This window comes from Anser brachyrhynchus (assembly GCF_964034855.1).
Source record: "Anser brachyrhynchus genome assembly, chromosome: 14".
Taxonomy (NCBI): domain Eukaryota; kingdom Metazoa; phylum Chordata; class Aves; order Anseriformes; family Anatidae; genus Anser; species Anser brachyrhynchus.
This window is the reverse complement of record NC_137709.1, coordinates 12,450,229-12,474,757: the sequence shown is the minus strand read 5'-3', so window position 1 is coordinate 12,474,757 and position 24,529 is coordinate 12,450,229. Positions and strand designations below refer to the sequence as shown.

The 24,529-nt window shown below is 51.5% G+C and overlaps 3 protein-coding genes across 3 annotated transcripts; all 3 read right to left on the bottom strand.

Moving 5' to 3' along the window:
* Positions 1 to 70: 70 nt before the first annotated feature.
* Positions 71 to 10,184, bottom strand: LOC308177809 (uncharacterized protein). The gene is made up of 2 exons (XM_080555604.1): positions 7,603 to 10,184; positions 71 to 4,345 (listed from the first exon to the last, which is right to left on the bottom strand). Exons 1-2 carry the CDS (start codon positions 10,037 to 10,039, stop codon positions 1,560 to 1,562), a joined length of 5,223 nt encoding a protein of 1,740 aa, XP_080411730.1. The 5' UTR covers positions 10,040 to 10,184; the 3' UTR covers positions 71 to 1,559.
* A 2,560-nt stretch (positions 10,185 to 12,744) lies between these two features.
* LOC308178010 (protocadherin beta-15-like) lies at positions 12,745 to 16,569 on the bottom strand. Its single transcript, XM_080555971.1, has one exon. It carries the CDS (start codon positions 16,336 to 16,338, stop codon positions 13,903 to 13,905), a length of 2,436 nt encoding a protein of 811 aa, XP_080412097.1. The 5' UTR covers positions 16,339 to 16,569; the 3' UTR covers positions 12,745 to 13,902.
* Positions 16,570 to 17,045: 476 nt separating this feature from the next.
* LOC308178012 (protocadherin beta-4-like) lies at positions 17,046 to 22,335 on the bottom strand. The gene has a single exon (XM_080555975.1). The coding sequence runs from the start codon at positions 21,989 to 21,991 to the stop codon at positions 19,550 to 19,552; it is 2,442 nt and encodes an 813-aa protein (XP_080412101.1). The 5' UTR covers positions 21,992 to 22,335; the 3' UTR covers positions 17,046 to 19,549.
* Between the last annotated feature and the right edge of the window lie 2,194 nt (positions 22,336 to 24,529).

Sequence of the window (24,529 nt, the reverse complement as noted above, 5' to 3'; positions counted from 1 at the left end):
ACACTGTTGACCCATGATGTACACCAAGATTTCCTGGCATCCAACCGGAATTTGTGCTACTGATCACCACCCTTCTGGGCCCAGCTGCACAGCCACTTCTTATGCTCAGTGCTCACAAGACCAACCAAAGGTGTTCTAGCAAATCCCTAGTACCCACTCTTTCCCTCCAGGCACCAGTGGCCGCATCTCATGGTAATGGATACGTACCCCCATTACAAAACCTCAATCAAGGAACCATATAATAATAAACCCCTCCCAGAATTTGGAAAACTAAAAATGGGTGCTTTACAGAGCTTTCCAGGAAAGAATATTACTACAAAGACTCTCTCCACAACAGCATCCTTTTTATTGCCAGAATGGCACTCAGGCATTCATTTCATTTCATTTCATTTCATTTCATTTCATTTCATTTCATTTCATTTCATTTCATTTCATTTCATTTATTTCATTTCACTTTTACATACAAGGGTATACCAGCATAAAAATGATACAGTGTATAATGCAGCACAACAGAACATGATGGTATTTATGTATCCACTCCCATATCACCTTCCTTCCAACAACCCATTGCTATAAATTGGGTGTCAGTCCTTCTTAAGGGGAATTGGTAAGACAATGTTTAAATAGGCAGCCAAAGGAGAAAGGGAAAAAAGGAAAATTTAAGCATTCCAACAAAAATGTGGAGAACCATACCATGATAGCACTTCACTGCAATTGAGGAACTGCGGTAAGCAAGAATGAAAACAATGATACAAAAAAGGATATTCCTTTTCAAAGTCTATCTTTGTTCTGCCTTGTAGACAAAGGTCCTATGAGGCAATGCGTCAAGATGCCTTGCTATACACCCAAACACAACTATCATGGTCAAAGCTCTGTATACTTAGAGTCTGTGCCGGAATCTTTAGTGCTGCTATAGTTTTGAGTCAATCCCAAGCAGATGGACCACTGCAAAGTCTGGCTCTGCACATTTTTGCTGTGTCCTGGAGAGGATGAGACGGTGGAACTCTGTATAAAACACGGTTCATGCCAACCACGGTGGAAGACCACACAGTGCAAAAACACTTGGTGCTCACATGGCTCACAGAGAGATCCAGGACTCAGCAAAGAAAGAGAGGAGCACTTGCATCGCAGTGAAACACAGGGCTAATGCCTTTCTTACCTTGCAGACAAGGGAAAAGGGCTATACTGCACTCTCATCTGCCCAAACTCAACCACTGTGTTTCAGCACACAATAAGACAGGGTGATTGTCAAGGTTTTTCCTAATAACAAGCACTTAGCCAGGGAGTCTCCATCAAACCTTACTCATGAAGCACTTTGAAGAACTCAGATCTGAATCATATCATTGCATGAGGAGAAAGGCCATAGTTTTCTTATATTTTTCTTATTTTTAATCTTTTTGGAAGGGTGAAGAAAAACATATATCTGACTTAGTGTTAGAGGGTCAGTTGTAAAGTCAATTACAAATGCAGATTTAATCTCCAGGAAACAAGACTGAATATCATAAGCCAGATCCTTTCCACCTCCAAGGCATGAAGCCTTTCACTGCGTGGACTCAGACCTAGTTAAAGGGAAGCCCATTAAAGTGTCCAACAGATGGTGGACCAGAGATGTCCAGGGCTGCATCCCCCATGGAGTTAGGGACTGGTGGGAAATCCTCCGTGTTATCAAAACCCCTGCCTGTGCCAGAGTGCTGTGGTGGCAGGCTGGGGAGAATGGGCCTCAGGAACTTGAACTCGCTGTTGCCCGAGCCCGTGGTGAGGTTGATCTCATAGCAATAGGTGTGGGGCAGGGTCCCAGCAGCAGCCCCATCAGCCAGACTGCTCTGCAAGTTGCCTGTGCTATACAGCACGTGCCCTCCTTTCAGCTCCTTTCTCTTGCACACCTTGCAAGCAACAAAGGCTGTGACAGATGTGAGGAACAGGAGGGAGACAAAGACCAGTGAAATGATTAAATAGATTGTCAGGGAGCTGTCTTCATCCTGCACGGCCACCTCCTGCTGTGGCAGGTGTTCCTGCGAGAGGCCGTTGAGGAGGAGTACACTCAGTGCTGCAGTGGCCGACAGTGGTGGCCTCCCATTGTCACGCACCAGCACTTCAAGCTTCTGCTTCATGGCATCCCTCTCTGTCACTGGCCTCCTCAGACGTACCTCCCCATTTTGGGTACCCACGGTAAACAGCCCAGGATCTGTGGCCCTTAGCAGGTGGAAGGAAAGCCAGGAGTTCTGACCAGAGTCGGCATCAACGGCCACCACTTTGGTGACCAGGTCCCCCACCTCGGATGAGGCTGGCACCAGCTCACTCGATGGCAGGCTGCTGTCCTGAGCAGGGTGCAACACCACTGGGGCATTGTCGTTTTCGTCCACCACGAGGAGGCGGACGGTGACATTGGTGCTGAGGGGAGGGGATCCCCCATCGGTAGCACTCACCAGCACCTCAAGCTGCCTCACCTGCTCATAGTCCAGTGGACGCAGCACAAACACATGTCCATTATCTGAGTTCACAGAGATGCAGGAGCAGGGGTCCTGCTCTGTGGGGTGCACAGGCCTCAGGGAATACATCACCTTGGCATTGGGTCCTGCGTCTGAGTCCACTGCACTGACAGCCCCAACAAGCACTGCAGGGATATTGTTCTCTCGCACATACATGGTATACGATGTTTGGTTGAAGACAGGAGCATTGTCATTGACATCGGAGATGTCCACCGTGAAGGTCTGGGTGGTGGTGAGAGGAGGAAAACCTGCGTCTTCCGCTGTGATGACCAGAAGGTACTGAGCTGTCTCCTCCCGGTCCAATGTGCTCACGGTCACCAGCTCATAGTAATTCTTATAGGCTGGCCTCAGGGAGAAGGAGAGCTGGTCTTCAAGGGCACAGGTGATCTCCCCATTCACACCAGAATCCCGGTCTCTCACAGCAAAGAGGGCGACCACTGTTCCAGGCTCTGCATTCTCAGGGAGGGGGCTGCTGAAGGAACTGACCACCAGCTCCGGTGCATTGTCATTCACATCCACCACCTCCACCAACACCTTGCAGAGTGCTGAGAGGCCCCCACCATCAGTTGCCCTCACACTGAGGTCATATCTCTGTGTGGCCTCGAAGTCCAGGGGCTTTGCGACTCGAATTTCACCACTCATGGGATCAATTGTGAAAGGCAACTGGCTGTCCCCAAGAACATTGCTGAACCTGTAGGAGATGTCACCATTCAGTCCCACATCTGGATCCATTGCAACAATGCTGAGAATCACAGAACCTATTGGGGCATTTTCCAAAACACGTCCAATGTAATGCTTCTGTGTGAAGGTGGGAGCATTGTCATTTACATCCAAAACCACGATGTGTATTTGGGTGGTCCCGCTCCTAGGTGGAGAGCCACCGTCTGTAGCAACGAGACTGAAAAGCAACTCTGAATGTGCCTCTCTGTCCAGTGTTTGATCTAAGACCAAGTCGACATACTTCTCATCATTACTGTGAGTCTCGAAAGAGACACTAAAATATTCGTTCTCAGGAGCAATGGTGTAAGCCTGGATGCTGTTGCTGCCAACGTCCAGGTCATGAGCTGCTTCCACGGGAAAACGTGAGCCAGGGTCACTCGTTTCCAGGATCTGAAAAGTGACTCGTTCCTCGGGAAAGACCGGCGAGTGGTCGTTGACGTCCTCCACGGCCACCTCGACCCGAAAGAACTGCAGCGGGTTTTCGAGCAGGAGCTCGAAGGCGAGCGTGCAGGTAAGCGAGCGGCCGCACAGCTCCTCGCGATCGAGCCGCTCCGCCAGGACGAGGCGGCCGGTGGCGCGCTCTAAGCGAAAGTGTTGCCGGCCGGCCGGTGAGGCAATGCGTGCCCGGCGAGCCGAGAGCTGCGCCGGGGTCAGCCCCGCGTCCTCCGCCACGTTGGCCACCACGGAGCCGCTCTCCCCCTCCTCGGCTACGGAGTAGCGGATGGGCTCGCAGCGAACGCGCGGCACGCACAGCAAAGCACACAGACAAAGCACTTGCCTTGCAGACGCCATGGCGGGGCGGCGGACACCCTCCGTCTGCCGCAGTCCTCCGCGGGAAGCGGCGCCCGGCAGCAGCGCGGCGGGGCGGGCGGGCGCCCTCCCTCGCGGCCTCCCTCTCTCCCTCTCGCCGAGGCCGGCTGGCGGCCCGCAGCGCGGCCGTCCGGGACCGCCAGCGGCTGCTGCGCTGTTCGGCGCGGAGGACCGCTCGCCGCCGCCTCCCGGCTGCGCTGCTCCGCGTTGTACTGGGCTCGGCTCCTCCCGGCTCGCAGCCGCTCGCCGCCGCCTTGGCCAGGAGCACCACCCTGCGGCCCGCGGCGGGACTGCTCCGGGACGGGACGCGCTCCTGGCCGCCGTCTCTCAGCCCTTGCCAAACGCCGGCGTGCTCACAGAGCTTGCCTGCAAACAACATCGCTACAACGACTCTCCCAACAGCAGCAGCCTTTTTATTGTGGCAGGAATTGCGCTCGGGGGTTCTTTCCAGGTCACCTTTACAGGAAAGCGTGTCCTGCTTGACGGTCATGCGGCTTATGAATGCAGTGCAAAGCAGCCTGAGCTTTTCCAATTGTTCAGTGCCATACCACCGTTGTTCCAATAACCTGTTCTTCTGCAGGTGGTGACAGTCCTTCAGGGGAATAGGTAACACATGGCTGAAACACAACTCATACAGGAAAAGAGAAAGGGAAAAAGGAGTATGAAATCTTTCTAAAACTATGGAATTAAAACCTCGAAAAATCATGTCATGACTGCTCTCTTGTCAGATGGAGAACCTACAGGAAATGGGAAGGAGAATGATGGGAGAAAATTGGGAGACCGTATTTGTCTAGGGACAGAGTCGTCATTCACTTACCTTAGAATCCAGGGAAACAGAAGTTCACAGTACTTTATATTTACACTCATTCCCAGCATCATGAGTGCTTCTAGAGCTTTGAGGCAATCCCCAAGAGACAGCCAACCATCCTTTTCTAAACCAAAGGGATCTCTGACTCTGCACGTTATTTCCATCCCCTGGAGATGACAGCACTCAGTCTAAGCACCTCTCTTGCTTGCCAAGCTGGAGGAGCACACATCACAAATACACACAGCGTCCACACATCTCAGACAGGGAGATCCAGGACCCAGCTAAGAAAGAGAGCAGCACTTGTGCTGCATTGACACACAGGACTCACACCATCCTTTCCCTGCTGACATGGGGGCATGGCTAAAGTGCATTACATGAGCGTGACTTGCTTTGCTTTTAATGAAGGATGGCCAAGCGCCATTGGCGTGAGAATGATCTTTGTCTGCCCAATCTCACCCTTGTGTTACATCCCAGAAAAAGGACAGGATGAGGTCCACATCGTTCCCTAACAAGCAGGACAAAGAATTTAAGGAGCCAAAGAACTTAACGAGACAAAGAACTTCACAAGCCAATATAAAGAGCCAAACCCTACTAATGAAGCATTTCAGAAAAGATACTGTCCGAGATGAAACATACTGCCTGAAGGATGGAAACTTTAGTTTCTTCCTTTTGTTGTATTTAATTTACTTATTTTGGAGCCGTGAAGAAAAACATACATCTGACTTCCTATCAGAGGGTCTTTTGTGAGGCCAATTACAAGCGCAAATTTACTCTCCAGGAAAAAAAACAAAAACCTAAGTGTCATGAGCTAGATCCCTTCCAACTCTAAAACAGTAGACAGGGTCTGGCATCACCGGTGGTGAACAGAGGGGAAGGATGACTTCCCCTGACCAGCACAAGATAGTCTGTTGACCTGCTCACGATACTCTGCTGATGCAACCTGTGACATCATTAGCCTTCTTTATGACAAGGGCATGCTGCTGGCTCAGGTTCAACTTGGTGTCAACTGGGACCCTCAGAGCCTTTTCCACCATCTGTTTTCCTGGAACATGTGATTGTTCCTGCTCACTAAAGGACTTTGCACCTCTCCTTGAGGAATTCCATGAGGCTCCTGTCAGCTCTTTTCTCCTGGTTCTTTCAATGACAGCAACACCCTTTGCTGTAGCCAACATTGACACCTCCTCCCCACACACTCCCATTTTATGGCACCTGCCAGCTTACAAGGGGTTACACTCTGTCCCATCATCAAGACTATTTATAAGGATGGTAAACAGGAATGCAAACACTGTTGACCCATGATGTACACCAAGATTTCCTGGCATCCAACCAGACTTTGTGCTACTGATCATCACCCTTCCGGGCCCAGCTGCTCCACCACTTCTTATGCTCAGTGCTCACAAGACCAGCAAGAGGCGTTCTGGCAAAACCCTAGAACCCACTCTTTCCCTCCAGGCACCAGTGGCCGCATCTCATGGTAACGGATACGTACCCCCATTACAATACCTCAGTCAAGGAACCATGTAATAAAAAAACCCTCCCAGAATTTGGAAAAATAAAAATGGGTGCTTTACAGAGCTTTCCTGGAAATAATATTACTACAAAGACTCTCTCCTCAACAGCATCCTTTTTATTGCCAGAATGGCACACGGGCACTTATTTTATTCCATATTTAGACAAGGATATCCTGGATTAAAAATGACACAGTGTATAACGCAGCACAATAGAACATGAGGGTGTTTAAATATCCAGTCCAATAACAACTTCTTTCCAACAACCCATTGTTATAGGTTGGGTGTCAGTCCTTCTTCAGGGGAATTGGTAAGACAATGTTTAAATAGGCAGCCAAAGGAGAAAGGGAAAAAAGGAAAATTTAAGCATTCTAATGAAAACCTGGAAAAATATGCCATGATAGCAATTCACTGCAATTGAGGAGCCGCGGTAAGCAAGAATGAAAACAATGATACCAAGATGAGTTTCCCTTTTGAAAGTTTATCTTGGTTCCACCTGCAGAAAAAGGTCCTCTGAGGCAATATGTCGACTTGAATTTCAATCCACCCAAACACAATGATCACAGTCAAAGCCCTGTATAATTACAGTCTATGTTGGAATACTTAGTGCTGCTATAGTTTCGAGTCAATCCCAAGCAGATGGACAACTGCAAAGTCTGGCTCTGCACATTTTTGCTGTGCCGACGTTAAGATGACATGGCGGAACTCAGTACAAAGCATGCTTCCTGCCAATCGAAAGGGAAGACAATGCAGTGCAAAAACAAATGGTGCTCACGTCTCACAGAGAGATCCAGGATTCAGCAAAGAAAGAGAGTAGCACTTGCACTTCAGTGAAACACAGGGCTAATGCCTTTCTTACCTTGCAGACAAGGGAGAAGGGCTATACTGCACTGTCATCTGCCCAACCACAACATTGTGTTTCAGCACAGAATAAAACAGGGTGACAGCCAAGGTATTGCCTAATGAAAAGCACTTAGCCAGGGAACCTGGATAAAATATTCCTCATGAAGCATTTTGGAAAAGCCAATATCAGAGCTGAAACATATCGTTGCCTGAGGAGAAATGCCATAGTTTTCTCATATTTTTTTATTTTTAATCTTTTTGGAAGGGTGAAGAAAAACATATATCTGACTTGTGTTAGAGGGTCAGTTGTAAAGTCAATTACAAATGCAGATTTAATCTCCAGGAAACAAGACTGAATATCATAAGCCAGATCCCTTCCAGCTCCAAGGCATGAAGCCTTTCACTGCGTGGACTCAGACCTAGTTAAAGGGAAGCCCATTAAAGTGTCCAACAGATGATGGACCAGAGGTGTCCAGGGCTCCATCCCCCATGGAGTTAGGGACTGGTGGGAAATCCTCTGTGTCATCAAAACCCCTGCCTGTGCCAGAGTGCTGTGGCGGCAGGCTCGGGAGGATGGGCCTCAGGAACTTGAACTCGCTGTTGCCCGAGCCCGTGGTGAGGTTGATCTCGTAGCAATAGGTGTGGGGCAGGGTCCCAGCAGCAGCCCCATCAGCCAGACTGCTCTGCAAGTTGCCTGTGCCATACAGCACATGTCCTCCTTTCAGCTCCTTTCTCTTGCACACCTTGCAAGCAACAAAGGCTGCGACAGATGTGAGGAACAGGAGGGAGACAAAGACCAGTGAAATGATTAAATAGATTGTCAGGGAGCTGTCTTCATCCTGTACAGCCACCTCCTGTTGTGGCAGGTGTTCCTGCGAGAGACTGTTGAGGAGGAGTACACTCAGTGCTGCAGTGGCTGACAGTGGTGGCCTCCCATTGTCACGCACCAGCACTTCAAGCTTCTGCTTCATGGCATCCCTCTCTGTCACTGGCCTCCTCAGCCGCACCTCCCCATTTTGGGTACCCACAGCAAACAGCCCAGGGTCTGTGGCCCTTAGAAGGTGGAAGGAAAGCCAGGAGTTCTGACCAGAGTCGGCATCAACGGCCACCACTTTGGTGACCAGGTCCCCCACCTTGGACGAGGCTGGCACCAGCTCACTGGATAGTGTGCTGCTGTCCTGAGCAGGGTGCAACACCAGTGGGGCATTGTCGTTCTCGTCCACCACGAGGAGGCGGACAGTGACGTTGGTACTGAGGGGAGGGGATCCCCCATCGGTAGCACTCACCAGCACCTCAAGCTGCCTCACCTGCTCATAGTCCAGTGGACGCAGCACAAACACATGTCCGTTCTCTGAGTTCACAGAGATGCAGGAACAGGGGTCCCGCTCTGTGGGGTGCACAGGCCTCAGGGAATACATCACCTTGGCATTGGGTCCTGCGTCTGAGTCCACTGCACTGACAGCCCCAACAAGCACTGCAGGGATATTGTTCTCTCGCACATACATGGTGTATGATGTCTGGTTGAAGACAGGGGCATTGTCGTTGACATCGGAGATGTCCACCGTGAAGGTCTGGGTGGTGGTGAGAGGAGGAGAACCTGCATCTGCCACTAAGATGACTACAAGGTACTGAGCTGTCTCCTCCCGGTCCAGTGTGCTCACGGTCACCAGCTCATAGTAATTCTTATAGGCTGGCCTCAGGGAGAAGGAGAGCTGGTCTTCAAGGGCACAGGTGATCTCCCCATTCACACCAGAATCCCGGTCTCTCACAGCAAAGAGGGCGATCACTGTTCCAGGCTCTGCATTCTCAGGGAGGGGGCTGCTGAAGGAACTGACCACCAGCTCTGGTGCATTGTCATTCACATCCACCACCTCCACCAACACCTTGCAGAGTGCCGAGAGGCCCCCACCATCAGTTGCCCGCACACTGAGCTCATATTTCTGTGTGCTCTCAAAATCCAGGGGCTTTGTGACTCGGATTTCACCACTCCTGATGTCAATTGTGAATGTGGACTGGATGTCCCCGAGAACATTGCTGAACCTGTAGGAGATGTTACCATTAAGTCCCATGTCTGCATCTGTGGCTACAACTCTGAGAACCACAGAGCCCGCTGGGGCACTTTCCAAAATCTGACTAACATACACGTCCTGAGTAAAGATGGGAGCATTGTCATTTACATCCAGAACTACGATGTGGATTTGGGTGGTCCCGCTCCTAGGTGGAGAGCCACCGTCTATAGCAATGAGACTGAAAAGCAACTCTGGCTGCTCCTCTCTGTCTAGAGGCTTTTCCAATACCAGTTCGACGTGCGTGTCAACCTCACTCCGTTTCCGAATAGAAACACTGAAGTACTCATTCTCGGGAGCGATGCTGTAAGCCTGTATGCTGTTGCTGCCAACGTCCAGGTCCTGAGCTGCCTCCACGGGAAAACGTGAGCCTGGGTCGCCCCTTTCCGGGATCTGAAATGTGACTCGTTCCTCGGGAAAGACCGGCGAGTGGTCGTTGACGTCCTCCACGGCCACCTCGACCCGAAAGAACTGCAGCGGGTTTTCGAGCAGGAGCTCGAAGGCGAGCGTGCAGGTAAGCGAGCGGCCGCACAGCTCCTCGCGATCGAGCCGCTCCGCCAGGACGAGGCGGCCGGTGGCGCGCTCTAAGCGAAAGTGTTGCCGGCCGGCCGGTGAGGCAATGCGTGCCCGGCGAGCCGAGAGCTGCGCCGGGGTCAGCCCCGCGTCCTCCGCCACGTTGGCCACCACGGAGCCGCTCTCCCCCTCCTCGGCTACGGAGTAGCGGATGGGCTCGCAGCGAACGCGCGGCACGCACAGCAAAGCACACAGACAAAGCACTTGCCTTGCAGACGCCATGGCGGGGCGGCGGACACCCTCCGTCTGCCGCAGTCCTCCGCGGGAAGCGGCGCCCGGCAGCAGCGCGGCGGGGCGGGCGGGCGCCCTCCCTCGCGGCCTCCCTCTCTCCCTCTCGCCGAGGCCGGCTGGCGGCCCGCAGCGCGGCCGTCCGGGACCGCCAGCGGCTGCTGCGCTGTTCGGCGCGGAGGACCGCTCGCCGCCGCCTCCCGGCTGCGCTGCTCCGCGTTGTACTGGGCTCGGCTCCTCCCGGCTCGCAGCCGCTCGCCGCCGCCTTGGCCAGGAGCACCACCCTGCGGCCCGCGGCGGGACTGCTCCGGGACGGGACGCGCTCCTGGCCGCCGACTCTCAGCCTTTGCCGAACGCCGGCGTGCTCACAGAGCTTGCCTGCAATCAACATCGCTACAAGGACTCTCCCAACAGCAGCAGCCTTTTTATTGTGGCAGGAATTGCGCTCGGGTGCTCTTTCCATGTCACCTTTACAGGAAAGAGTGTCCTGCTTGTCAGTCATGCGGCTTATGAATGCAGTGCAAAGCAGCGTGAGCTTTTCCAATTGTTCAGTGCCATACCACCGTTGTTCCAACAACGTGTTCACCTGTTCTTCTTCCTGTGGTGACAGTCCTTCAGGGGAATAGGTAACACATGGCTGAAACACAACTCATACAGGAAAAGAGAAAGGGAAAAAGGAGTATGAAATCTTTCTAAAACTATGGAATTAAAACCTCGAAAAATCATGTCATGACTGCTCTCTTGTCAGATGGAGAACCTACAGGAAATGGGAAGGAGAATGATGGGAGAAAATTGGGAGACCGTATTTGTCTAGGGACAGAGTCGTCATTCACTTACCTTAGAATCCAGGCAAACAGAAGTTCACAGTACTTTATATTTACACTCATTCCCAGCATCATGAGTGCTTCTAGAGCTTTGAGGCAATCCCCAAGAGACAGCCAACCATCCTTTTCTAAACCAAAGGGATCTCTGACTCTGCACGTTATTTCCATCCCCTGGAGATGACAGCACTCAGTCTAAGCACCTCTCTTGCTTGCCAAGCTGGAGGAGCACACATCACAAATACACACAGCGTCCACACATCTCAGACAGGGAGATCCAGGACCCAGCTAAGAAAGAGAGCAGCACTTGTGCTGCATTGACACACAGGACTCACACCATCCTTTCCCTGCTGACATGGGGGCATGGCTAAAGTGCATTACATGAGCGTGACTTGCTTTGCTTTTAATGAAGGATGGCCAAGCGCCATTGGCGTGAGAATGATCTTTGTCTGCCCAATATCACCCTTGTGTTACATCCCAGAAAAAGGACAGGATGAGGTCCACATCGTTCCCTAACAAGCAGGACAAAGAATTTAAGGAGCCAAAGAATTTAAGGAGCCTTAGTACTTAACGAGCCAATATAAAGAGCTAAACCCTACTAATGAGGGACTTTAGAAAAGACCCTGACTGAGCTGAAACACTTCATTTCCTGAAGGTCGAGGACCTTAGTTTCTTTCATTTTATGTAAATTTTTTATTTATTTTGGACAGGTGAAGGAAAACAACATCTGATGTAGGGTTAGAGAATCATTTACAAGGCCAATTACAAGCGCAAACTGTGTCTCAAGGAAACAAGGCTAAGTGTCATGAGCTAGATCCCTTCCAGCTCTAAAACACTAGACAGGGTTTGGCCTCACCTGTGGTGAACAGAGGGGAAGGAGGACTTCCCTTTGTGCTGCTCGAGATACTCCCTTGATTTGCTCGCGATATTCATCCTATGCAAGCTGAAACACCATTAGCCTTAAATATGGCCAGGCCATGCTGTTCGCTCAGGTTTAACTGGGTGTCCAATGGGACCCTCAGGGCCTTTTCCAGTGGGCTGCTTTCCTGAAACATAGCATTGGTCGTCCACAACTGAAGGACATTGCACCTCTCCTTGTGGAATTCTATGAGGGTCCAGACAGCCCATTTCTCCAGGTTCTCCAGGTCCTTTTGATGACAGCAACACCATCTGCTCTAGCCAACACTCTCCTCCCCCACGCTCACCTCCATCTTCTGGCACCTGCTGACTTACAGGGGGTACACTCTGTCCCATCATCGAAATTATTTATAAGGACATTAAACAGGAATGCAATCAGTATTGACCCATGGGGTACACCAAAAGTTCCTGGCATTCAACGGGACTTTGTGCCACTGATCACCACCCTTCTGGGCCCAGCTGCACAGAAACTTCTTATGCTCAGTGCTTACAAGGCCCACAAGAGGCCTGCCAGCAAATCCCCGCTACTGACTCTTTTCCTCCAGGCACTAGCTGCCACATCTCCAGGTAGAGAACACGTGCCTCCAAAACAATACCTCAATCAAGAAAGAAACAAAAAAAATATTCAGTATTGATCAATTGGGTACACCAAGAGTTCCTGGCATCCAACAGGACATTGTGCCGTTGACGACCACTCTTCTGAGTCCAGCTGTTTGGTCACTTATGTTCAGTGCTCACAAGACCCACAAGAGGCCTTCTAGCAAATCCCTGGTACCCACCCTTTTCCTTCAGGCACTAGTGGTCACTTCTCCAGGTAGAGGACACATGCCCCCATTACAAAACCTCAATCAAGGAACCAAGTACAAATATATATAGTAAATGAAAAAGAACCCAGACATTGGAAAAACCCTGAATCCTTTACAGAGCTTTCCTGCAAAGAACACTACTATAAAGACTCTCTCCACAACAGCATCATTTTTATTACCAGAATGGCACTCGGGCATTCATATCATTTCACTTTTACAGGCAAAGGTATACCAGCTTAAAAATGATACAGTGTATAATGAAGCACAACAGAACATGAGGGTGTTCAAGTATCCAGTCCCATATCACCTTCCTTCCAACAACCCATTGCTATAAATTGGGTGTCAGTTCTTAAGAGGAATTGGTAAGAAAATGTTTAAACACACAGTCAGATGAGAAAGGGAAAAAAAGGAAAATGTAAGCATTCTTACAAAAATCTGGAAAACCATACCATAATATCTCTCAGCTGTCATTGGGGAACACCAGCAAGCAGGAATGAAAACAATGACACCAAACTGGATTCTACTTTTAGACTATCGTGGTTCTACATGTAGACAAAGGCCCTCTGAGGCAATGTGTTGACTCAGCTTTCAAAACACCCAAATATATGATCACAGTCAAAGCTCTGTATACTTAGAGTCTATATTGGAATACTTAGTGCTGCTATAGTTTTGAGTCAATCCCAAGCAGATGGACCACTGCAAAGTCTGGCTCTGCACATTTTTGCTGTGTCCTGGAGAGGATGAGACGGTGGAACTCAGTACAAAACATGGTTCATGCCAACCAAGGTGGAAGACCACACAGTGCAAAAACACTTGGTGCTCACATGTCTCACACAGAGAGATCCAGGACTCAGCAAAGAAAGAGAGTAGCACTTGCACTGCAGTGAAACACAGGAATAATGCCATTCATATCCTGAAAGCAAGGGAGGAGGTTTATAGTGCCTTGTCTTCTGCCCAACCTCAACATTGTGTTTCAGCACAGAATAGGACAGGGTGAGACATGAGGTCTTTTCTAATGACAAGCATTTAGACAAGGAGCCTGGATCAAAACTTCCTCATGAAAACTGCAGAAAAGCCAATATAAGAACTGAAACATACCATTGCCTCAAGGAGAAAGACCCTAGTTTATTTAACTTTATTAGTTTTTCTTTACGGAGGAGTGAAGAAAAGCCTACATTTGACTTAATGTTAGAAGGTTATTCGTGCAGCCAATTGTAAGATCAGATTCATTTCCAGGAAACAAGACTGAGTGTCATGAGCCAGATCCCTTCCACCTCCAAGGCATGAAGCCTTTCACTGCGTGGACTCAGACCTAGGTAAAGGGAAGCCCATTAAAGTGTCCAACAGATGATGGACCAGAGATGTCCAGGGATCCATCCCCCATGGAGTTAGGGACTGGTGGGAAATCCTCTGTGTCATCAAAACCCCTGCCTGTGCCAGAGTGCTGTGGTGGCAGGCTCGGAAGGATGGGCTTCAGGAACTTGAACTCGCTGTTGCCCGAGCCCGTGGTGAGGTTGATCTCGTAGCAATAGGTGTGGGGCAGGGTCCCAGCAGCAGCCCCATCAGCCAGACTGCTCTGCAAGTTCCCCGTGCCATACAGCACATGCCCTCCTTTCAAATCCTTTCTCTTGCACACCTTGCAAGCAACAAAGGCTGTGACAGATGTGAGGAAGAGGACGGAGACAAAGACCAGTGAAATAATTAAATAGATTGTCAGGGAGCTGTCTTCATCCTGTACAGCCACCTCCTGCTGTGGCAGGTATTCCTGCGAGAGGCCGTTGAGGAGGAGTACACTCAGTGCTGCAGTGGCTGACAGTGGTGGCCTCCCATTGTCACGCACCAGCACTTCAAGCTTCTGCTTCATGGCATCCCTCTCTGTCACTGGCCTCCTCAGCCGCACCTCCCCATTTTGGGTACCCACAGCAAACAGCCCAGGATCTGTGGCCCTTAGAAGGTGAAAGGAAAGCCAGGAGTTCTGACCAGAGTCGGCATCAACGGCCACCACTTTGGTGACCAGGTCCCCCACCTCGGATGAGGCTGGCACAAGCTCACTGGATGGCGGGCTGCTGTCCTGAGCAGGGTGCAACACCAGCGGGGCATTGTCGTTCTCGTCCACCACGAGGAGGCGGACAGTGACGTTGGTGCTGAGGGGAGGGGACCCCGCATCGGTGGCACTCACCAGCACCTCAAGCTGCCTCACCTGCTCATAGTCCAGTGGACGCAGCACAAACACATGCCCGTTCTCTGAGTTCACGGAGATGCAGGAACAGGGGTCCTGCTCTGTGGGGTGCACAGGCCCCAGGGAATAGATCACCTTGGCATTGGGTCCTGCGTCTGAGTCCACTGCACTGACAGCCCCAACAAGCACTGCAGGGATATTGTTCTCTCGCACATACATGGTGTATGATGTCTGGTTGAAGACAGGGGCATTGTCATTGACATCGGAGATGTCCACCGTGAAGGTCTGGGTGGTGGTGAGAGGAGGAGAACCTGCGTCTTCCGCTGTGGCGACCAGAAGGTACTGAGCTGTCTCCTCCCGGTCCAATGTGCTCACGGTCACCAGCTCATAGTAATTCTTATACGCTGGCCTCAGGGAGAAGGAGAGCTGGTCTTCAAGGGCACAGGTGATCTCCCCATTCACACCAGAATCCCGGTCTCTCACAGCAAAGAGGGCGACCACTGTTCCAGGCTCTGCATTCTCGGGGATGTGAGTACTGAAGGAACTGACCACCACCTCTGGCGCATTGTCGTTCACATCCACCACCTCCACCATCACATTGCACATGCCTGAGAGGCCCCCACCATCAGTTGCCCGCACACTGAGCTCATATTTCTGTGTGGCCTCAAAATCCAGGGGCTTTGTGACTCGAATTTCACCACTCATGCTGTCAATTGTGAAAGGCAAGTGGCTTTCACTGACTGCTTGGCTGAACCTGTAGGAGATGTCACCATTAAGTCCCACGTCTGCATCTGTGGCTACCACTCTGAGAACCACAGAGCCCGCTGGGGCACTTTCCAAAACCTGACCAACATACACGTCCTGAGTAAAGATGGGAGCATTGTCATTTACATCCAGAACTACGATATGGATTTGGGTGGTCCCGCTCCTAGGTGGAGAGCCACCGTCTGTAGCAATGAGACTGAAAAGCAACTCTGGCTGCTCCTCTCTATCTAGAGGGTTTTCCAAAACCAATTCGATGAACTTATTTCTTGGATGCTTAAAAGAAACACTGAAGTAATCGTTCTCGGGAGCGATCGTGTAAGCCTGGATGCTGTTGCTGCCAACGTCCAGGTCCTGAGCCGCTTCCACGGGGAATCGCGAGCCAGGATCGCTGGTTTCGGGGATCTGAAAAGTGACTCGTTCCTCGGGAAAGACCGGCGAGTGGTCGTTGACGTCCTCCACGGCCACCTCGACCCGAAAGAACTGCAGCGGGTTTTCGAGCAGGAGCTCGAAGGCGAGCGTGCAGGTAAGCGAGCGGCCGCACAGCTCCTCGCGATCGAGCCGCTCCGCCAGGACGAGGCGGCCGGTGGCGCGCTCTAAGCGAAAGTGTTGCCGGCCGGCCGGTGAGGCAATGCGTGCCCGGCGAGCCGAGAGCTGCGCCGGGGTCAGCCCCGCGTCCTCCGCCACGTTGGCCACCACGGAGCCGCTCTCCCCCTCCTCGGCTACGGAGTAGCGGATGGGCTCGCAGCGAACGCGCGGCACGCACAGCAAAGCACACAGACAAAGCACTTGCCTTGCAGACGCCATGGCGGGGCGGCGGACACCCTCCGTCTGCCGCAGTCCTCCGCGGGAAGCGGCGCCCGGCAGCAGCGCGGCGGGGCGGGCGGGCGCCCTCCCTCGCGGCCTCCCTCTCTCCCTCTCGCCGAGGCCGGCTGGCGGCCCGCAGCGCGGCCGTCCGGGACCGCCAGCGGCTGCTGCGCTGTTCGGCGCGGAGGACCGCTCGCCGCCGCCTCCCGGCTGCGCTGCTCCGCGTTGTACTGGGCTCGGCTCCTCCCGGCTCGCAGCCGCTCGCCGCCGCCTTGGCCAGGAGCACCACCCTGCGGCCCGCGGCGGGACTGCTCCGGGACGGGACGCGCTCCTGGCCGCCGTCTCTCAGCCCTTGCCAAACGCCGGCGTGCTCACAGAGCTTGCCTGCAAACAACATCGCTACAAGGACTCTCCCAACAGCAGCAGCCTTTTTATTGTGGCAGGAATTGCGCTCGGGTGTTCTTTCCAGGCCACCTTTACAGGAAAGCGTGTCCTGCTTGTCAGTCATGCGGCTTATGAATGCAGTGCAAAGCAGCGTGAGCTTTTCCAATTGTTCAGTGCCATACCACCGTTGTTCCAACAACGTGTTCACCTGTTCTTCTTCCTGTGGTGACAGTCCTTCAGGGGAATAGGTAACACATGGCTGAAACACAACTCATACAGGAAAAGAGAAAGGGAAAAAGGAGTATGAAATCTTTCTAAAACTATGGAATTAAAACCTTGAAAAATCATGTCAGGACTGCACTCTCATCAGATGGAGAACCTACAGGAAATGGGAAGGAGAATGGTGTGATAAAACTGGGAGACCGTATTTGTCTAGGGACAGAGTCGTCATTCATTTACCTTAGAATCCAGGCAAACAGAAGTTCACAGTGCTTTATATTTACACTCATTCCCAGCATCATGAGTGCTTCTAGAGCTTTGAAGCAATCCCCAAGAGACAGCCAACCATCCTTTTCTAAACCACAGGGATCTCTGACTGTGCACGTTTTTTCTGTCCCCTGGAGATGACAGCACTCAGTCTAAGCACCTCTCTTGCTGGCCAAGCTGGAGGAGCACACATCACAAATGCACACAGCGCCCACACATCTCAGACAGGGAGATCCAGGACCCAGCTAAGAAAGAGAGCAGCACTTGTGCTGCATTGACACACAGGACTCACACCATCCTTTCCCTGCGGACATGGGGGCATGGCTAAAGTGCATTACATGAGTGTGACTTGCTTTGCTTTTAATGAAGGATGGCCAAGCGCCATTGGCGTGAGAATGATCTTTGTCTGCCCAATCTCACCCTTGTGTTACATCCCAGAAAAAGGACAGGATGGGGTCCACACCGTTCCCTAACAAGGAGAACAAAGAATTTAAGGAGCCAAAGAATTTAACGAGACAAAGAACTGCACGAGCCAATATAAAGAGCCAAACCTTACTAATGAAGCACTTCAGAAAAGATACTGTCCGAGATGAAACATACTGCCTGAAGGATGGAAACTTTAGTTTCTTGCTTTTTATTGTATTTGTTTTAATTTATTTATTTTGGAGCAGTGAAGAAAAACATACATCTGACTTCCTGTTAGAGGGTCATTTGCGAGGCCAATTACAAGTGCAAATTTACTCTCCAGGAAAAAAAAAAAAAAAACAAAAAAAAAAACACCTAAGTGTCATGAGCTAGATCCCTTCCAGCTCTAAAACACTAGACAGGGTCTGGCATCACCGGTGGTGAACAGAGGGGAAGGATGACTTCCCCTGACCAGCACATGATAGTCTGTTGACCTGCTCACGATACTCTGCTGATGCAACCTGAGACATCATTAGCCTTCTTTATGGCAGGGGCATGCTGCTGGCTCAGGTTCAACTTGGTGTCAACTGGGACCCTCAGGGCCTTCTCCACCAGGCACCAGTGGCCGCATCTCATGGTAACGGATACGTACCCCCATTACAATACCTCAATCAAGGAACCATGTAATAAAAAACCCTCCCAGAATTTGGAAAAATAAAAATGGGTGCTTTACAGAGCTTTCCTGGAAATAATATTACTACAAAGACTCTCTCCTCAACAGCATCCTTTCTATCGCCAGAATGGCACACGGGCACTCATTTTATTCCATATTTACAGACAAGGATATCCTGGATTAAAAATGATACGGTGTATAACGCAGCACAACATAACATGAGGGTGTTTAAATATCCAGTCCAATAACAACTTCCTTCCAACAACCCATTGTTATAGGTTGGGTGTCAGTCCTTCTTCAGGGGAATTGGTAAGACAATGCTCAAACATACAGCCAAAGGAGAAAGGGAAAAAAGGAAAATTTAAGCATTCTAATGAAAACCTGGAAAAATATGCCATGATAGCAATTCACTGCAATTGAGGAAATCCGGTAAGCAAGAATGAAAACAATGATACCAAAATGGGTTTTCCTTTTTAAAGTTTATCTTGGTTCCACCTGCAGAAAAAGGTCCTCTGAGGCAATGTGTCGACTTGAATTTCAATCCACCCAAACACAATGATCACAGTCAAAGCCCTGTATAATTACAGTCTACGTTGGAATACTTAGTGCTGCTATAGTTTTGAGTCAATCCCAAGCAGATGGACCACTGAAATGTCTGGCCCTGCATGTTTTTGCTTTGCCGTGGTTAAGATGAGACTGTGGAACTCAGTACAAAGCATGCTTCTTGCCAATGGAGGTGGAAGAAAATGCAGTACAAAAATACATGGTGCTCACATATCTCACACAGAGAGATCCAGGACTCAGCAAAGACAGTAGCACTTGCATCGCAGTGAAACACAGGGCTAATGCTTTTCTTGCCTTGCAGACAAGGGAGGAGGGCTATACTGCGCTGTCATCTGCCCAACCACAACATTGTGTTTCAGCGCAGAATAAGACAGGGTGACAGTCAAGGTTTTCCCTAATTAAAAGCACTTAGCCAGGGAGTCTGGAACAAACGTTACTCATGAAGCAGTTTGGAAAAGCCAATATCAGAGCTGAATCATATCATTCCATGAGGAGAAAGGCCATAGTTTTCTGATATTTTTCTTATTTTTAATCTTTTTGGAAGGGTGAAGAAAAACATATATCTGACTTAGTGTTAGAGGGTCAGTTGTAAAGTCAATTACAAATGCAGATTTAATCTCCAGGAAACAAGACTGAATATCATTAGCCAGATCCCTTCCAGCTCCAAGGCATGAAGCCTTTCACTGTGTGGACTCAGACCTAGTTAAAGGGAAGCCCATTAAAGTGTCCAACAGATGGTGGACCAGAGATGTCCAGGGATCCATCCCCCATGGAGTTAGGGACTGGTGGGAAATCCTCTGTGTCATCAACACCCCTGCCTGTGCCAGAAAGCTCTGGCAGCAGGCTGGGGAGGATGGGCCTCAGGAACTTGAACTCGCTGTTGCCTGAGCCTGTGGTGAGGTTGATCTCATAGCAATAGGTGTGGGGCAGGGTCCCAGCAGCAGCCCCGTCAGCCAGACTGCTCTGCAAGTTGCCCGTGCCATACAGCACATGCCCTCCTTTCAGCTCCTTTCTCTTGCACACCTTGCAAGCAACAAAGGCTGTGACAGATGTGAGGAAGAGGACGGAGACAAAGACCAGTGAAATGATTAAATAGATTGTCAGGGAGCTGTCTTCATCCTGCACGGCCACCTCCTGCTGTGGCAGGTGTTCCAGTGAGAGGCTGTTGAGGAGGAGTACGCTCAGTGCTGCAGTGGCCGACAGTGGTGGCCTCCCATTGTCACGCACCAGCACTTCAAGCTTCTGCTTCATGGCATCCCTCTCTGTCACTGGCCTCCTCAGACGTATCTCCCCATTTTGGGTACCCACAGCAAACAGCCCAGGATCTGTGGCCCTTAGAAGGTGAAAGGAAAGCCAGGAGTTCTGACCAGAGTCGGCATCAACGGCCACCACTTTGGTGACCAGGTCCCCCACCTCGGATGAGGCTGGCACAAGCTCACTGGATGGCGGGCTGCTGTCCTGAGCAGGGTGCAACACCAGCGGGGCATTGTCGTTCTCGTCCACCACGAGGAGGCGGACAGTGATGTTGGTGCTGAGGGGAGGGGACCCCGCATCGGTGGCACTCACCAGCACCTCAAGCTGCCTCACCTGCTCATAGTCCAGTGGACGCAGCACAAACACATGCCCGTTCTCTGAGTTCACGGAGATGCAGGAACAGGGGTCCTGCTCTGTGGGGTGCACAGGCCCCAGGGAATAGATCACCTTGGCATTGGGTCCTGCGTCTGAGTCCACTGCACTGACAGCCCCAACAAGCACTGCAGGGATATTGTTCTCTCGCACATACATGGTGTATGATGTCTGGTTGAAGACAGGGGCATTGTCATTGACATCGGAGATGTCCACCGTGAAGGTCTGGGTGGTGGTGAGAGGAGGAGAACCTGTGTCTTCCGCTGTGGCGACCAGAAGGTACTGAGCTGTCTCCTCCCGGTCCAATGTGCTCACGGTCACCAGCTCATAGTAATTCCTATAGGCTGGCCTCAGGGAGAAGGAGAGCTGGTCTTCAAGGGCACAGGTGATCTCCCCATTCACACCAGAATCCCGGTCTCTCACAGCAAAGAGGGCGACCACTGTTCCAGGCTCTGCGTTCTCAGGGAGGGGGCTGCTGAAGGAACTGACCACCAGCTCTGGCGCATTGTCATTCACATCCACCACCTCCACCAACACCTTGCAGAGTGCTGAGAGGTCCCCACCATCAGTTGCCCGCACACTGAGCTCATATTTCTGTGTGGCCTCAAAATCCAGGGGCTTTGTGACTCGAATTTCACCACTCATGCTGTCAATTGTGAATGTGGACTGGATGTCCCCGAGAACATTGCTGAACCTGTAGGAGATGTTACCATTAAGTCCCACATCTGCATCTGTGGCTACAACTCTGAGAACCACAGAGCCCGCTGGGGCACTTTCCAAAACCTGACCAACATACACGTCCTGAGTAAAGATGGGAGCATTGTCATTTACATCCAGAACTACGATGTGGATTTGGGTGGTCCCGCTCCTAGGTGGAGAGCCACCATCTGTAGCAATGAGACTGAAAAGCAACTCTGGCTGCTCCTCTCTGTCTAGAGGCTTTTCCAATACCAGTTCGACGTGCATGTCAACCTCACTCCGTTTCCGAATAGAAACACTGAAGTACTCGTTCTCGGGAGCGATGTTGTAAGTTTGGATGCTGTTCCTGCCAACGTCCAGGTCCTGAGCTGCCTCCACGGGGAAACGTGAGCCAGGGTCGCTGGTTTCCAGGATCTGAAAAGTGACTCGTTCCTCGGGAAAGACCGGCGAGTGGTCGTTGACGTCCTCCACGGCCACCTCGACCCGAAAGAACTGCAGCGGGTTTTCGAGCAGGAGCTCGAAGGCGAGCGTGCAGGTAAGCGAGCGGCCGCACAGCTCCTCGCGATCGAGCCGCTCCGCCAGGACGAGGCGGCCGGTGGCGCGCTCTAAGCGAAAGTGTTGCCGGCCGGCCGGTGAGGCAATGCGTGCCCGGCGAGCCGAGAGCTGCGCCGGGGTCAGCCCCGCGTCCTCCGCCACGTTGGCCACCACGGAGCCGCTCTCCCCCTCCTCGGCTACGGAGTAGCGGATGGGCTCGCAGCGAACGCGCGGCACGCACAGCAAAGCACACAGACAAAGCACTTGCCTTGCAGACGCCATGGCGGGGCGGCGGACACCCTCCGTCTGCCGCAGTCCTCCGCGGGAAGCGGCGCCCGGCAGCAGCGCGGCGGGGCGGGCGGGCGCCCTCCCTCGCGGCCTCCCTCTCTCCCTCTCGCCGAGGCCGGCTGGCGGCCCGCAGCGCGGCCGTCCGGGACTGCCAGCGGCTGCTGCGCTGTTCGGCGCGGAGGACCGCTCGCCGCCGCCTCCCGGCTGCGCTGCTCCGCGTTGTACTGGGCTCGGCTCCTCCCGGCTCGCAGCCGCTCGCCGCCGCCTTGGCCAGGAGCACCACCCTGCGGCCCGCGGCGGGACTGCTCCGGGACGGGACGCGCTCCTGGCCGCCGACTCTCAGCCTTTGCCGAACGCCGGCGTGCTCACAGAGCTTGCCTGCAATCAACATCGCTACAAGGACTCTCCCAACAGCAGCAGCCTTTTTATTGTGGCAGGAATTGCGCTCGGGGGTTCTTTCCAGGTCACCTTTACAGGAAAGCGTGTCCTGCTTGGTGGTGATTCTGCTTACGACTGCTGCGTAAAGCAGTGTGAGCTTTTCCAATTGTTCAGTGCCATACCACCGTCGTTCCAACAACCTGTTCACCTGTTCTTCTTCCTGTGGTGACAGTCCTTCTTCAGGGGAATAGGTAACACAATGCTCCAACACAGCTCATACAGGAAAAGGGAAAGGGAAAAAGGAGAAGGAGAGCTTTCTAAAACTGTGAAACCATGAAAAAATCATGTCATGACTGCACTCTCATCTCATGGAGAAGCTAGAGCAAGTGAGACTGAAAGCGATGGGACAAAACTGGGAGACCATATGTAAGTTTCTCTAGGGACAGAGTCGTCGTATATTTACCTTAGAATCCAGACCAACAGAAGTTCACAGTGCTTTATAGTTACTGTCGATCCACGCATCATGAATGGTTCTACAGTTTTGAGGCTATCCCCAGGATACAGCCAACCATCCTTTTCTAAACTACAGGGATCTCTAGTTGTACACGTTTTTTCTGTCCCCTGGAGATGACAGCACTCAGTCTAAGCACCTCTCTTGCTTGCCAAGCTGGAGGAGCACACATCACAAATACACACAGCGCCCACACATCTCAGGCAGGGAGATCCAGGACCCAGCTAAGAAAGAGAGCAGCACTTGTGCTGCATTGACACACAGGACTCACATCATCCTTTCCCTGCTGACATGGGGGCATGGCTAAAGTGCATTACATGTGCGTGACTTGCTTTGCTTTTAAGGCAGGATGGCCAAGCGGCATTGGCGTGAGAATGATCTTTGTCTGCCCAATCTCACCCTTGTGTTACATCCCAGAAATGACAGGGTGGGGTCCACGGTGCTCCCTAACAAGCAGGACAAAGAATTTAAGGAGCCAAAGAATTTAACGAGAAAAAGAACTTAACGAGCCAATTTGAAGAGCCAAATTCTACTCACTTCAGGAAAGACCCCACCTGAGCTGAAACATCATTGTGTGAAGGATGGAGATTTTAGTTTCTTTCAATTTATTTATTTATTTAATTATTTTGGAGGGGTGGAGGAAAACATATATCTGACATTTTTAGAGGTTTATTTGCAAGGCCAATTACAAGTGCGGGTTTAGTCTCCATGAAACAAGGGTAAGGGTCGTGAGCTAGATCACTTCCAGCTCTAAAACACTAGACAGGGTATTTCCTCACCAGTGGTGAACAGAGGGGAAGTACGACTTCCCTTGGACTGCTCGAGATATTCCCTTGACCTGTTCAAGATAGTCTGCTGATTCAACCATCATTAGCCTTCTTTATGGCAAGGGCATGCTGCTGGCACATTTGCAACTTTATATCCAATGGGACCCCCAGAGCCTTTTCCACCAGGCTGCTTTCCTGGAACATGGGATTGTTCCTCCCCAAGCGAAGGACTTTGCACCTCTCCTTGTGGAAATCCATGAGGGTCCTGTCAGCCCATTTCTCCAGGTTCTCCTGGTCCTTTTGATGACAGCAACACCTTCTGCTGTAGTCAACACTTCTCTACCCCATCCACACTCCCGTTTTACAGAACCTGTTGACTTACGGGGGGTACACTCTGTCCCATCATCAAGATTATTTATAAGGATGTTCATCATGGAATCATAGAATATCCCAAGTGGGAAGAAACCCATATGGATCATCGAGTCCAACTCCTGGCTCCACATAGGTCTAAACAAAAATTCAGACCATGTGACTAAGAGCACAGCCCAAATGCTTCTTAAACTCCAACTGGTTTGATGCCATCACTACATCCCTGGGGAGAATGTTCCAGCACACAACAACCCTCTCTGAAGCACCTCTTCCTGATATCCAGCCTGAACCTCCCCTGCCACAGCTTGACACCATTCCCTTGGGTCCTGTCACTGGTCACTAAAGAGAATAGATCAGCGCCTGCCCCTTCACTCCCCCTCGTGAGGAAGCTGTAGACCGCAATGAGGTCTCCCCTAAGCCTCTACTGTTCCAGGCTGAACAGGCCAAGTGACCTCAACCGCTCTTCGTACCTCTTCTCCTCTAGGCCCTTCACCATCTTAGTAGCCC

What these genes read in the sequence shown, in the direction of transcription:
- LOC308177809 (XM_080555604.1), bottom strand. Translation starts at nt 10,039, where the DNA reads ATGGCGTCTGCAAGGCAAGTGCTTTGTCTGTGTGCTTTGCTGTGCGTG. An exon ending in CTTTAATGGGCTTCCCTTTA is followed by an intron (nt 4,346 to 7,602) that starts ACTAGGTCTGAG and finishes GCAAGGGCTGAG; the next exon opens with AGACGGCGGCCAGGAGCGCG.
- LOC308178010 (XM_080555971.1), bottom strand. Translation starts at nt 16,338, where the DNA reads ATGGCGTCTGCAAGGCAAGTGCTTTGTCTGTGTGCTTTGCTGTGCGTG.
- LOC308178012 (XM_080555975.1), bottom strand. Translation starts at nt 21,991, where the DNA reads ATGGCGTCTGCAAGGCAAGTGCTTTGTCTGTGTGCTTTGCTGTGCGTG.